Consider the following 14,588-nt stretch of genomic DNA (forward strand, 5'->3'; position numbering starts at 1 on the left):
AAACCAATCATATGGTCTACTGTGCCGGGAATGACAAATTGAAGAGGAATGACATTGCATTCATTGACAAAAAGAACATTTCAAGATCTGTCCTGAAGTACAGTGCTATCAGTAATAGGATAATATCCATATGCCTACAAGGAAGACCAGTTAATAGGATCATTAATGACATTTACACACCAACTACTAAAGCCAACAATGAAGAAATTGAAGATTTTTACCAACTTCTCCATTCAGAAATAGACCACATATGCAGTCAAGATGTTAATTACTGATGATTAGAATGCAAAAGTTGGAAACAAGCCATATCAATAGTTGGAAAATAAAGCCTTGGTAATAGAAATGATGGAGAAAGCATAATGGAATTTTGCAAGACCAATGATTTATCATTACAAATACCTTTTTCAACAACATAAATAGCAACTATACTTGTGGACCTTGCCAGATGGAACATAGAGGAATCAAATTAACTACATCTGTGGAAAGAGACAATGGAGAAGCTTAGTATCATCAGTCAGAAGAAAGGCCAGGGGCCCACTGTGAACAGACCATCAACTGCTCATAAGCAAGTTTTAACTTTAAGCTGAAAAAAATTAAAACAAGTCCACGAGAGCCAAAATATGACCTTGAGTATGTCCCACCTGAATTTAGAAGTCATCTGAAGAATAAATTTGATGCATTGAACATCAGTGACCAAAGACAGGATGAGTTGTGGGATGACATCAAGAACATCATACATAATGAAAGCAAGAGGTCATTAAAAAGAGAAGGAAGAAAGACAAGACCAAAATGGATTGTCAGAAAACACTCTGAGACTTGCTCTTGAGTGGAGAGTAGTAAAAGTGAATGGAAGAAATGAAGTAAAAGCTCTGAACAGAAAATTTCAGAGAACAGCTCAAGAAGACAGAGTAAAATGTTACAACAAAATGTGCAAAGACTTGGAGTTAGAAAGTTAAAAGGGAAGAACACTCATAGCATTTCTCATGTTGAAAGAACTGAAGAAAAAATTTAAGCCTCAAGTTGCAATATTGAAGGATTCTAGGGGCAAACTACTGAATGATGCAGAAATTGTCTAAAGAAGATGAATACACAGAGTCACTGTACCAAAAAGAATTGGTCCACATTGAACCATTTCAGGAGGTAGCATATGATCAAGAACCAGTGGTGCTGAAGGAAGAAGTCTAAGCTGCAATGAAGGAATTGGCAAAAAGGTCCAGGAATTGACAGAATACCCATTGAGATATTTCAACAAATAAATGAATGCAGTGTTGGAGCCTTATGCCAAGAAATTTAGAAGACAGCTACCAGGCCAGCCAACTAGATGAGATCCATATATGTGCCCATTCCAAAGGTGATTCCAACAGAATGCAGAAAATATCAGACAATATCATTAATAACCATCACATACAAATACAATTTTCCTGAAGATAATTCAAAAACAGTTGCTGCGGTATATTGTCAGGCACCTACCAGAAATTCAAGCCCAGATTCAGAAGAGGTAAAATGAGTATTATCATTGCTGAGTCAGATGGATCTTGGCTAAAAGCAAAGAATTCCAGAAGGATGTTTACCTGTATTTTGTTGACTATGCAAAGGCATTCAACTGTTTGAATCATAACAAATTATTGGATAAAATTGTTAAGAATGGGAATTCCAGGACACTTAATTGTGCTCATGAGGAACCTGGTCATAGACCAAAAAGCAGTCTTGGGAAGAGAACAAGGGGATACTGAATGGTTTAAAATCTGGAAGGGTGTGCATCAGGGTTGTATCCTTTTACCATACTTACTCAGTCTGTGTGCTCAATAAATCTGAGAAGCCGGACTATATGAAGAAGAACATGGCATCAGGATTGGAGGAGGACACATTAACAACCTCCAATATGCAGATGACATAACCTTGCTTGCTGAAAGTGAAGAAGACTTGAAGCACTTACTGATGAAGATAAAAGACTATATAGCCTTCAGTATGAATTGTACCTGAACATAAAACTGAAATCCTCACAACTGGACCAATAAGCAGCAGCATGATAAACGGAGAGAAGATGGAAGTTGTCAGGGATTTCATTTTACTCTGATCCACAGTCAACGACCAAGAAATCAAAGGATGTATTGTGTTGGGCAAATATGCTATAAAAGACCTCTTTAAAGTGTTTAAGAACAAAGATGTCACTTTGAAGATTAAGGTGCGCCTAACCCAAACCATAGTAGTTTCAGTAGCCTCATATGCATTTGAGTGCTGCACGATGAATAAGGAAGACCAGGAAAGAATTGATGCATTTGAATTGTGGTGTTGGCAAAGAATATTGAATATACCGTGGGCTACTTACTATAGGGTGAACAAATCTATCCTGGAACAGTGCAGCTGGAATGTTCCTTAGAAGTAAGAATGGCCAGATTTCATCTCTCGTACTTGGTCATGTTAGCAGGGAGGACTAGTCCTAGAGAAGAATATCTTGCTTGGTAAGTATAGAGTCAGCAAAAAGGGAAGATCCTCAATGAGATGGATTGACACAGTGGCTAATGGATTGACACAGTGGCTGCATTGATGGGCTCAAGCATAGCAACAATCGTGAGGATGGCTCAGGATTGGACAGTGTTTCATGGTTTTGTAGGGTCTCTGAGTTGGAACTGTCTGGGCAGCACATAACAACAAAAAAACTTTTTAACTCATAACATTGAGGAAATGTGTGTTTTGGTGAAGTGCTGGTAATGTCTACATATTACATACCTTAAGGCTCCCTTCTGAGTGATAGTGTAATAAATTCTAAACTTGTACTGTATGTGAACTTTATATGAGTTATGTGTGTAAGCAATAGGTGAAATTTTTTATAGTTTCTTACGACAACTGCTACAGCAATACACTTACATATCCTAAACTACTCTTAACACTTCCAAAGTCTTGACCTCTTTCATATGAACCTTTTCTCTCTCCAGTATGCCTGCTATGCTATTGGTAAGGATGTACAGGCCATGAAAGCTGTAGTTGGAGAAGAAGCCCTTACCTCAGATGATCTTCTTTACTTGGAATTTCTGCAAAAGTTTGAAAGGAACTTCATTGCTCAGGGTAAGGTGCTTTATCTTTTTACAAACATAAACAGCTTCATATGCAATTTTAAAGATTCTTTCCCAGTCTGAGAGAACTTGGGTTAGTCTCTACTCAGTTTTACTTCTGGTTAGAGAAGAAGTTCTTTTAGCCTTCCTGTTCTCGCAGGATCTGTCAGCCTTTCAAACATCTTAGAAAAATCTTAACTTGATTATCCAGTTAGTTATCTACCATCTTACTGTTTTCCTTCCTTCATTGTCAGACTTCTTAACACTGGCCTCCTACTGTGCTACCTCCAGGGACTTGTCAGTGCCACCTCTCTTACATCATAAATAATCTCCCTGAAATGACCTCCTCTGGATTTGGGGATTTGGGACACTTCTGAATCATCTTCTGTTTTCATCTCCTTTTCTACTTTCTTCTTTTCCTGTCCCTTAATTAATTGTTAATGAACCAGACGGCTCAGTGACCCATTCCTTATGTGCTTTTTTCCCCTAATACCAGCTTTTTCCCTACTTATTGACTGTAATTTGCTGTTTATGGGCCTAACATTCTTCCTGAAGCTCTGATCCCACATCTCGAAGTGCCTTAGGGGATACCTTTTTTGTTCATGCCACTGTGCCCTCAGGTTCAACATGTTGTTGCTACGTGCCATCAAGTCAGCCCCAACTCATAGCGACCCCCCGAGGCAGTATCACTAGGAAGTAGGTTGCCCCATCTTCCTTCTGAGGAGTGGCTAGTGGGTGTGAACCACCAGCCTTCTGGTTAGCAGTCAGGTGCCTTAGGCACTATGCTACCAGAGCTCCCCAGGTTCAACATGGTCAGAACCAAAGTTTTTTCCAAGCTGACTTCTTGTCTAGCAATTCCCTTCTGAATTTCTACCTACCTTTGGCATGACCATTGCCTTAGGTAACCAAGTTTTGTAATTTGACATTATTTTTAACCTTCATTTATTATTCCCTGTTGTTGTTATGTGCAGTCGGATGATCAATTATTTGCTAATTTATATTGTCTTCCTTTACCCTGTTCTGTTTTCCTTCATGTTATAATACCTGAGTCCATTGTTTTCGAAACTTTAGTATGCTCTCTGTAATTGAGAAGTAACTGTTAAAATGCATATTGTGATGATCTGGATGGAGCCAGAGATTCTGTATTTCTCCAAGCTCCCAGGAGATGCCAAAGCTGCTGGTCTCTGATCACTCTTTGAGTGGAACAACACTCTGAATTTAAGGCCCTAGTCCATGGTTTCCTCCCATTATCTTTGGGCTTTAGTATTACCTTTTTCACCAGTCTCTGACTCCCTATATGCCATTGTCAGATTAAATCCATTACTAATTTTATCAGTTATCCCTTTACTGGAAAAAAAAAAATTAAACTATAGTGTTTTTTTATTTTAATTATATATTGTATATAGAATTTTCAAGCTATTTAGGTTGGTCTCTTCCCTGCCACTCTGTCTCTGTTCCTCAACTAAGTAATCAGAGAGGCAAAGTCATGGGTTCACTTCTCACAGAAGAGCTTCATTTTTATTTTTTTAAGTTTGAGGTTCTACCTAAAAAGAAAGTCATGTATTTTTGAGAGTTTAATATTAATTTGAAATTTTATTTTGTAAATAGAAAAGTGCACCAATACTAAGTGTACAGCTTGATGCATTCTTCTAAAATAAACACACCTGCTGTAACCACCACTGAGGTCAAGAATAGAATATTACTAATTTAGTTCTAATGAATCCCACTTCTGATGCCAGCTGCATTGTGTGGGAATCTCAAAATCCCACTATTCAATCCTCAACTATGAGGATGTAACAGCTTCCTGTTTTTCACTTCTCTGTTCAGTTTTCACATCAGCCATCCATGTGGCACTTCTTTCACTGACCCTAGCTCCCGAGAGCTAGATCAGACATCATTCTTCAGACTGCAGAATAGGCAAATGACGGCCACAGGTTTGGGGGTCCATATAACACCCTAACTTCTGATCCATTGGCTGCAAATTCAGGGCTTTCACCCTATCACCGTACCCTTTAAGGATGTCAGCCTCAAGCTTGGGAATCCCCCCCTAAGCTCCCTCACTTCTGACCTGCTGTCTCCCACTCCTGACCTGCTGTCTCCCACTCCTTTGGGATCGATAATTTGATGGAACAACTCAGAGAACTCAAGGAAAGTGCTATACTTAATGAGTATAGTTGCATTGTAGTAAAAAAGGATATAAACAAAGAAACATCTAGGATGAGGTCTGGAAGGGTTCCCAATGAAGAGCTTCCATGTCTGAGCAGTCACATTACCCTCCTACATACATGGATGTCTTTCACCAACCAGAAAATCATAGAACTTCCATGTCTACAGCCTTTATTGGCTTCATCACGTAGTCATGATTGAGACTTCATTGCATAGGTATGATTGACTGAATCATGCTCTTCTCCCTCCCTGGGGTCAGCTGATAAAAAGCTGCCAGGTGGTATCTGTGGCCTGGGTAGTCCCATAGTCATTTGCATAAAACCTCAGATGTTTGGATAACAAAACCAAAAACCAAACTCACTGCCATTGAGTCGGATCCAACTCATAGCAACCCCTCCTTGGGTTTCTGAGGCGGTATCTCTACAGAAGTAGATTGCCCAACCTTCCTTCTGAGGAGTGGCTGGTAGGTTTGAACTGCCAGCCTTCTGGTTAGCAGTCAAATGCCTTAGGCACTACGCCACCAGGGCTCCTTTGGATAACAAAGGCACCTCCAATATGCAACAGATTCCAAAGGTTTAGAGTTATCTCACGAATCCCTGAGAGCATAAAGTTAAGCATGGCTGCTAATGGAGAGGTTGGCAGGTAGACCCAGCAGCTCTGTAGGAAAGAGATCTGGTGATCTGCTTCCATAAAGATTACAGCCAAGAAAACCCTATGGGGCAGATCTACTCTGGCACATGGGTCACTATGAGTCAGGATCAACTTGACAGCACCCAACTGCAAGAGTAATTGCTCAATAAACAAGGGCAAATATCAAATTACTTTGGATAAAGTTAAATTCTTCTTCCTACTACTAGCAATTCAGATAGTGCACTTATATCTCACTTGTAAGATGTATGTGAGAAATGAGGATGATTCTCCTATTTAAAAATAATAATAACAACTTTGAAAACCACTGACTTGTGCATGCATTCAGTTGCTCCATCAACATGTATGCTTTCCTAAGCATCTGTAGTGGTCTTCCTCAAATACAGCCTTCTCTGTGTGAACCCTCTGTTCCAGGGCGGCTGCTTTTCTCATTAAACTCTGTGAACAAATGTTCAGTCTAGGCCCCATGACTTTGTTTACATAGAGTTTCCATTGCTCAAATTATTTAAATCTTACCAATTGTCAAAGCCCAGTTCAAGGTCCCTTTCTCTCCAGTCTTCCCACCCTCGCAGCCCACGTGCCTCTCTTCCTTTTCTGATTTCTTCTCTGTGCCCCTTATGTCCACATACAGTGACATCCAGTCTTGGGAGAATTAACTTTTTTGTCTCTCCCTCAACAGTGCTAGGCATTTAACAGAATAGACCCTGAATAACACTATAAAATGGAAATCATTTGCCTTTATTAATTCAATCTCAAAACATTTTTTTAAGGTCCTTATGAAAACCGTACTGTCTATGAGACTTTGGACATTGGCTGGCAACTGCTCCGAATCTTCCCCAAAGAAATGCTAAAGAGAATCCCTCAGAGCACCCTGAGCGAGTTTTACCCTCGAGACTCAGCCAAGCATTAGCTGCTCCTTCATCACCGGCTCTGTCCTCGTGTGAAATACTGGTTCTGTTTTTGTTCCTTTGCACTCCCTCATCCCCACCTTTGTGTTGGAGTTTACCATGCTACCCCGTGATTAAAACGAAGAATAGGTAATGTATTGTGCCAGTGTTCAAACGTTTTAAACTGATAACAGACTTTAAAATATCCTCTGTTCGGAAAGCCTGGGTCTTCAGGGTTTTGTTTAAAATAGCCACACAGATGAAGGTGAAGTTTTCTTACTGATGTGGGTATTTGTACATAGTGATGTAGTTACTTGCCTAATAATGTCCTCATTATTTGAGTCTCCTCGACCTCATCTCTGAACCCCTTCCAGAGTATCGCTATCTGAATTTATAATGCTTTGGCCTCCAAGTCAGGGCCAAGAGCAGCTCTGAAAGGATCCTCCTGCTTTACGAGGCTCTTGGCTGAGCATTTGCTCTCAGATTGGTGGTGTGCCTGTAGGTCTGAGCAGCTGCCCTACGTGGATGGCTTTCACTGTCCGCTTGCTCTTTCTTCTCAGTGAATAGATGAGCAAAAGTAGTTTTCATTTTCCTTGAAACCTTAGTATGTGTTGAGTTGGGACTCTTGCATCTTAACAGTTGTCCCTCAGGAACACAGACTCATGCAACCTGGGCCCAGCTGGCACGTCTCGTAGTAGTGAGATGCCTCGTCCGGATGAGCCTGACTGGCTTCCTAAGCAGAGGAATCATACAGTTAAAATAACTACAGGACTGTTGCTTGGAAGAGTTGAAGTAGGATAAAAAGAAGAAAGCAAAACATAGTCCCAGTCTGTGTTCTGTCTGCACTTGCACTTGCAACAGTGGTACTAGATGCAGAAAGCAGGGTGGGGAGAAGGAAGGTGACACTTATAACTTTTATGGATATTTTAAACTCTGTTAGAGAGCAGCCTTTGGGTTTCCCCTATTTGTTCCCGCTTTTGGACCTGTCTGCCTTTTCAGGGTAATCTTGTGGCACAAGTGATAGCATTTAAAAGTGTTAGTTAAGTCTAATTCTTGCTCCTCCTTCATGTTAGCCCTGAAGCGATCTTCTGTGCAGCTCTGCCGTCTACTGTGTGATCTCTTTGTGTTGTACCTTGGGTGCAATAGCAACTTCTCTACTCTGTGCATTCCATTTTTCAAGTTGTGTAAGTTCTTTACTTTTTTTCCTCTGAGGGTGTAGGGGGTGGGGGGAGGCAGCATGATAATATTTTAATGTAGAAAATGTGACATCTGAATATAAAATGAAAATAAATGTTAAATGGAAGTTACTTAAAGTGAATTTTGTATCTTCTAATCAGAAAAGCAATGACAACCAGCAAATGCATACTACATAATAATGCATCCCATTGATTCCCAATTTTGAATACCATACCAGTAGGTTGTCCAAACCCCTGTGTTAGAGCAATGTGGCCCATGTTTTATATCTTGTTCTCTTTGAGGCTTCTATCTCAGCTCTTTTTAGCAAATATCTCTTATAACATACAATTAAAATACAATTTAGTCATACAATTGAAATAACTTACAGGACTGTTTCATGGAAGATTGAGGTGGGATAAAAAGAATGCAAAACCTAGTCCCAGTCCACATTCTGATTTGCAACAGTGGTTTCAGTTTCCAAAGTGTTCACCAGATGCAGAAAGCAGGGTGGAGGAGAAAGGAGATAGAGTTCGATCCCAGGTTCGATCCCAGGATGTGAGTTACTACACATACTCCGTACTCCGTAAGTTTCTTTGTTTCACACATTTTCAGGGACCTCTAGGATCTTCCTGCCATGAATGAAAGAGAATGATAAATAGGAAATGAAATACCATTTGGAAAAATGGTTTGGAGCAAGCCAACATTTCCTTCAAACAAAGTCTTAAATAGTTGTCCAGTATATAAAATAAAGAAACTGGCTAAAGCATAGGGAAGTAGGGTCAGGGAGACCTCCTCTTCCTCTCCCTTCTTCAATCCAAGGCAACTTTGAGGAGATGTAGCAACCCAGTCACAAGATCTAGGTAGACCGAGTTCTAACTCTGGTTCTGCTACTGCTAATGGCCTTAGTCATTTTAACAAATTTTAGTCTTTTTAGTTATGTGCCTTTTCAGGTTATTATGAGGTCTAGAGTTCACAACAACAGTCTCTGGCCCATAGTAGACACTCACAGTAGACCAACCACTTTTGTTAACAAGAAGTCCTGGTGGCACAATGGTTAAGCACTCGGCTGCTAACCAGAAGGTCATTATTTTGATCCCACCAGCCACTCCACAGGAGAAAGATGTAGCAGTCTGTTTCTGTAAAGATTACAGCTTTGGGAACCCTAGAGGGCAGTTCTGTCCTATAGGGTTGCTGTTAAGTCAGAATCGACAGTAGTGGGTTTGGTTTGATTTTATTGGCAAACCTTTATTAAGGTAGATTTGATTTGTATTACACTTACATAAATTTTTATACTCATTTAGTTGTTTAACTAGCACTTGTTTGCATATTAGGCATTCAGACTAACTAGTTATTTTTTAATGAAAATATTTTTTTAGTGATCCTGTTTGTACTAGTTACAGACTTAGTTATTGGCAGTTCAGCCTCAACTCTCACTAGGATCCACTTTTTTTAAAAAAAGAAATTTTTATTATAGTTGACTAAAAGTGTTTGGGAAGAGAAAAAGTATCTTGAAAAGACAAGCTAACTCAGTGACTCATTAAACATTTATTGCTTGCAGTTTACTGTCACTTCACTCTGGGAGATTTCATGTAAGTGAAAAAATGTTTTCAGACTAAGGTAGTAAATATCTCACTAAGATGTTTTATTTTCAGCAAGTGTGGGTGGTACAAGATGTCTGAGGCCATCACAGCCTTGTCTGATAAATTGAAATTTTTTGTTACCCTAGTAAGGGAAAGTTAGCTTAATCTAGTATTAGGGTCCAAGAGAAAACAGTTGTCTAGGCTAAATTTTAGGAACTAAAATTTTAAGAACTACAAGGAAAATGAAGTAAGGCAATTCTTAAGGGAAAATATCTTTTGTGAGGAAAGTTAGATACAAGGAAATGGGTTTTAAAAAGTAAAACGATCATGTTACTTACTCTGGTACCGACTGTAATTTTATTATTCCAAACCATTTTCTCTAATTAGAGATTAAACGCTGGCCTAGCACTCAAGCAACTTCATGGTCTCCAGCGTTACCCACTTTGTCCATATGAAGCCTGGTGGTAGCAACAGTGAGATGATTGATTTTTAGGAACAATAAGAAATTCCTTCCAGTGACTAAGCAGTCATAAGAGCTTTGTGTCCTCCGCAGGAGTGACAAGACCTGCCCAGACAACTTGGTAAATGTTCTCAGTCACCCGGACCACCTATGAATTGCCAAATCATCCCTGATCACTCTACCATAGTTCCTAGTTAGTTAAAGGAAAAGAAAAACAGGTCACTGTGGCCTGTCCCTGAAACTGGAGGCCACAGATAAATAAGTTCTGGAGTTGGCCCGTCAGGTTTGTAGGAGCCTGAGGTTCCCTGCCTAGTCTAAATTAAACAGCCGCTGGCTGTGATTAGCAACTGCAAGCAGCGTACATCTGACAGACTGCTTTTCTCCAGAGCATTTTATGAATTTAATCAACTTGCAGCATTTCAGATTGCAGTACCCATGTAGTTATGAACAGATTTTTTTTTAATGAGCAGAGGTAAAATAGCTTGGTCACACAGGGAAGGGCAGAACATCAGCCTACTGGGTCTTTAAACATGGTGTAGTCCTCTTTTCCATAGCACCGAAGTTCACTCCATAAAATTGAAGTGGGGCCCACAAATTCAGACTATTCTCTAGAAACCAGGATGATCTAAAGTCCTGGTTTCTAAAGTTCCAGGAGTTTATGGAACATAATGGTACTGTAAATGTATGTGAAAGGCTCTGAAGGGCTGGGGCATGGCAGGGGTTGAGGTCTTCAGGGCTCTCACCAAAAAGTTAAGCTTTTCTTGGGGGGGGCGGTCAGAGGGGCAGACCAGGTAATAACCTCAAAATGCAGTCTTACTTTTCTAAGTAGTTATTACTTTTCATTTCCACAAGAGGGCAGCAGCTGCAGCTCTTGAACAGTCTTATTGGCTGAACCTTGAAGATCCAAAAATGGGAAACATACCTGCTGGTATGGGAAGGGAATCAAATGGTGCATTTTTGGAGCTGCACATTAGCTGAGAAGCTAAAAGGGAACATGCTCTAATAAAAACCAAAACAGACCAAAAACTGGTACAAAGAGCCCTGGACTGAGGCATCGGGAGATGTGGGTAAGAGACGATAAAAATAATCTGGTCCTGCTATCTCCTGATGATGACTTTTTAAGTCTCTAAGCCTGTGAGATCCAGCTGTGGTGAATGTGAAGCTGCCTCATTCCACACTTCTGATGTTTGGAGCATTCTTCCCAAATCAGGGTAAAACTTAACTTCCCTATAAAGTCACATACTAGTGTTCTCAGCCTAAGCTCTTCCGTGTGATAACCCTCCATCACTTTGAAGACAGCACGTTTTGTATATCTTTTTCAAGGTAAATATTTCTAGTTCCCTCAGCCAGGCAACATTTTATGAGTTAACAGAATTATTCACCTATTCAATAACTGAACGGGTTTCAGACTCGGAGCTCTCACTATACATATACCAAATGTATAGGAATATTCACATTTCTGATTTCCCTTCTAATAATCTTAGCTTTATGCACACTATAGAAGAAGCGTTTCTACTCCAAAACTTAAAGGTCACCCCATGGGAATCAAGGCTGCTCCTAAGCTGATAGCTGGAACTGGAGCCACGGCAGCATTGAGCACGGCCTTAGGAATCAGTTCTCAATGACCCAGGACTCTGGTCTGTGCTTAGCTTACTGGAATCCTCTGCACACTCTGTTCTGTCCTCTGGTTCTACTTTTCTCCAGGATCTCTTCAGGTTCAGTGGCACCCAGGTGTAACCCTTCCACCAGGGAAGTTTTATTATTGTTTTACTTTTATGATCTATATAGATATTCATTGTAGAAGACTTGAAATGTACAGATGAATTAAAATAAGAATCCCATAAACCTTCTACTCCAAGGAAACTATAAACATTTTAACATACCGAATCACCCAGTAATCACAAGTTTGCCAACTGTGGCTTTGACCACCTCTCTTTAAACCAAAGCCCACAGCAATTACGACTCCTCCATGATGTGTTTAAGTTATAAACTTTCAGTACATACATTTATAAAATAGTGATCCGTGTGATTTAATCTGAATGGTGTCAGTTGAAAGAACATAGCTTATGTAACCAAAACATCATTTAAAAATTACAAAATTGTTTTGTTTGACTTTCTTAAAACACCATGCATGAAAGGAGTTATGGTCCCCTAGAAGTGTTTCTTTTTTTTCCCCCTTAATTTTTATTGTGATTTGGTTGAAAGTTTACAGAGCAAATTCGTTTTCCATACAGCAGTTAATACATATTTTGTTTCATGACATTAACTGCAATTCCCCACACCATAACAGCTCTCTTCCCACTTCCTCCCTGTAGTTACCTCTTCCCTGTATCCTTCCCTCCCATGCACTCCCCCCTGCCCCTCTAGCGACCAACCGCCCTGTGCAAACACTGCCCTTCTGTTCTCCCACCATTGATTGCTCCAAGGAGTGTATCTCCCTGATGTAAATGTTCATCCCATATGCCTGTCTGTTGTTTGGCTGGAAGCCACAGGAGTTCATTTCAGTTCCAGACCTGAAGCATAAGTAAGAGCCATAGTCTCAGGGATCTCACCAGCTTCTATCAGACCAGCAAACCTGGTCTTTCTTCGAGTTTTGTTCTACATTGTTCTCCCACTCTATCCAGGATCTCCCCTGGAAGTGTTTCTCAAAAGCCCCTTTTCTTGTCATCAGCTTCTCTCTCCTCAGCTGCTCTGCTTGATCACAATCTCAGGGGTTTTGAAGAAACCGTTCTCCTCATGCTTCTCTGCTTCCCTGCTTCCCTCCCCTTCCCCCTCTTCCTCTCCGGTGAGACAGAAGTTGGGAACTGGAGCTATGAGGCTCGCCTCCTGGAGGATGAAGAATGGGACAAGGCCAAAGTGTGAGGCAAGCTAAAGCCTCCCAGCCCCCACTTGAAGGCAGGAGCAGGATACAGCCTGGAAAGGTTTGTGTGCTCATTTCTGGGCCAAACAGAGAGGGCACAGGAAGGCAACCCTTAAATGCTTCAACAGCCTGTGAAAACAGGAAGTTACCCATGTGTTTTGCCAAGGATTCTGAAAGAGTGATACAAAATGTAAGTGTGAAAGTGTTATGTTTTAAGCCAGTAAAGGCTGACTTGAAGAAATTTAATAGGAGGTTCAGTCTGCATGCCATGACTTGTAGGAGAATTGGCTTTAATGGGTCATGACAAGAAGCAATGAATGGGTTCTGAATCATTGAAAGTGATTCAGAAGCGTCTATTATTGGGTGTTGGATTTTTTGGTTTTTTTTTCCTCCAATTTTAATATCTTTATTGAGATCGATTTAATTTACATATCATACATTTCACCCACTGAAAGTATACAATTCAATAGTTTTCAGTATATTCATGCATATGTGCAAACATTACCATAATTTTAAAACATTTCATCACCCAAAAAATGAAAACTCATACCCATTAGCAGTCACTCCCCATTTTCCTCCAATTCCTCCCACCCTGGGCAACAGTCTACTTTCTGTCTATGCATTCACCTATTACGGAATGGAATTGTATAAAATGAGTCATGCAATACTTGGTCCTTTGTGTCTACTTTTTTAACTTAGCACAATGTTTTCAAGCTTCATCCATGCTGTAGCCTGTATCAGAACATCATTTCTTTCCACTGCCAGATACATCCGATTGTATGGATGCACCACATTTTATTTATCTATTCACCACTGGGAGACATAGGGATTGCTTCCATCTTTTGGCTATTAGGTATCATGCTGCTGTGTACATTCATGTACAGGTTTTGTGTAGACATCCTTTTTTATTTCTCGAATATATGCCTAGGACTAGAATTGCGGGGCCATGGTAAAGGAGCTCTGGTGGTGGAGTAGTTAAGGCATTTGGCTGCTAAACAAAATGTCAGTGATTCAAACCCACCAGCCACTCCACACAAGAAAGATGAGGCAGTCTGCTTCTGTAAAGATTTACAGGCTTGGAAACCCAATGGGGGTCACTATGAGGCAGAATCAACTCAGTGGCAGTGAGTTTGGTATGGTAGTTCTAGAAGCCGTGGTGGTGCAGTTGTTAAAAGTGTTCAGCTGCTAACTAACCAAGCCCTTCCATGGGAGAAAGATAAGGCAGTCTGCTCCTATAAAGATCTACACCTTCAGAAACCCTATGAGGCAGTTCTACTCTTTCTTGTAAGGTCTCTGTGAGTCAGAATTGAATTGATCCCCAGAGCATTGGGTTTGGGATTGGATGGTAAATCTATGTTTAACCTTTTGAAGAACTGCCAAACTGTTTTCCAAAATGGCTGCACCATTTTACATTCCCATCAGCAGTGTGTGGAGGTGATTTTTTTTTTTGTTAATGTCAAAGAATATGATTTGTTTGGGAAGAGAAAAAATTCTAGAAATCCTATTTACTGGTTTTTAAAGATATATTTAATGCTGCTTTAAAAAAAAAAAAAACCTTATTTACTATGAAACAACAAGGATTTTAGTCCAGTTGAAACCAAAGATAATAAATTTTGCTTTCCTCCTTACTTAATTGCATGAGAAGCTGCAATTATTAAGCATTCAAACGTTTTAGTGACTATATAATACTCCATCATAAATATACCATGTTTGCTCTAGTTTTTACTATTTAGGATATTTCCAACTATTCACTGATGC

The 14,588-nt window shown here is 40.1% G+C and overlaps 1 protein-coding gene across 1 annotated transcript in view; it reads left to right on the forward strand.

Moving 5' to 3' along the window:
- Positions 1 to 6,777, forward strand: part of ATP6V1B2 (ATPase H+ transporting V1 subunit B2) — a 37,937-nt gene extending 31,160 nt beyond the window's left edge. The window contains exons 13-14 of the mRNA XM_007935051.2: positions 2,937 to 3,066; positions 6,638 to 6,777. Of these exons, the coding sequence (XP_007933242.1) occupies positions 2,937 to 3,066; positions 6,638 to 6,777 (270 nt within the window). The remainder of the gene's footprint in view (positions 1 to 2,936; positions 3,067 to 6,637) is intronic.
- The last annotated feature ends 7,811 nt before the right edge of the window (positions 6,778 to 14,588 follow it).

Source organism: Orycteropus afer, unplaced genomic scaffold (assembly GCF_000298275.1).
Source record: "Orycteropus afer afer isolate SDZICR_OR568_19922 unplaced genomic scaffold, OryAfe1.0 scaffold00024, whole genome shotgun sequence".
NCBI classification, from domain to species: domain Eukaryota; kingdom Metazoa; phylum Chordata; class Mammalia; order Tubulidentata; family Orycteropodidae; genus Orycteropus; species Orycteropus afer.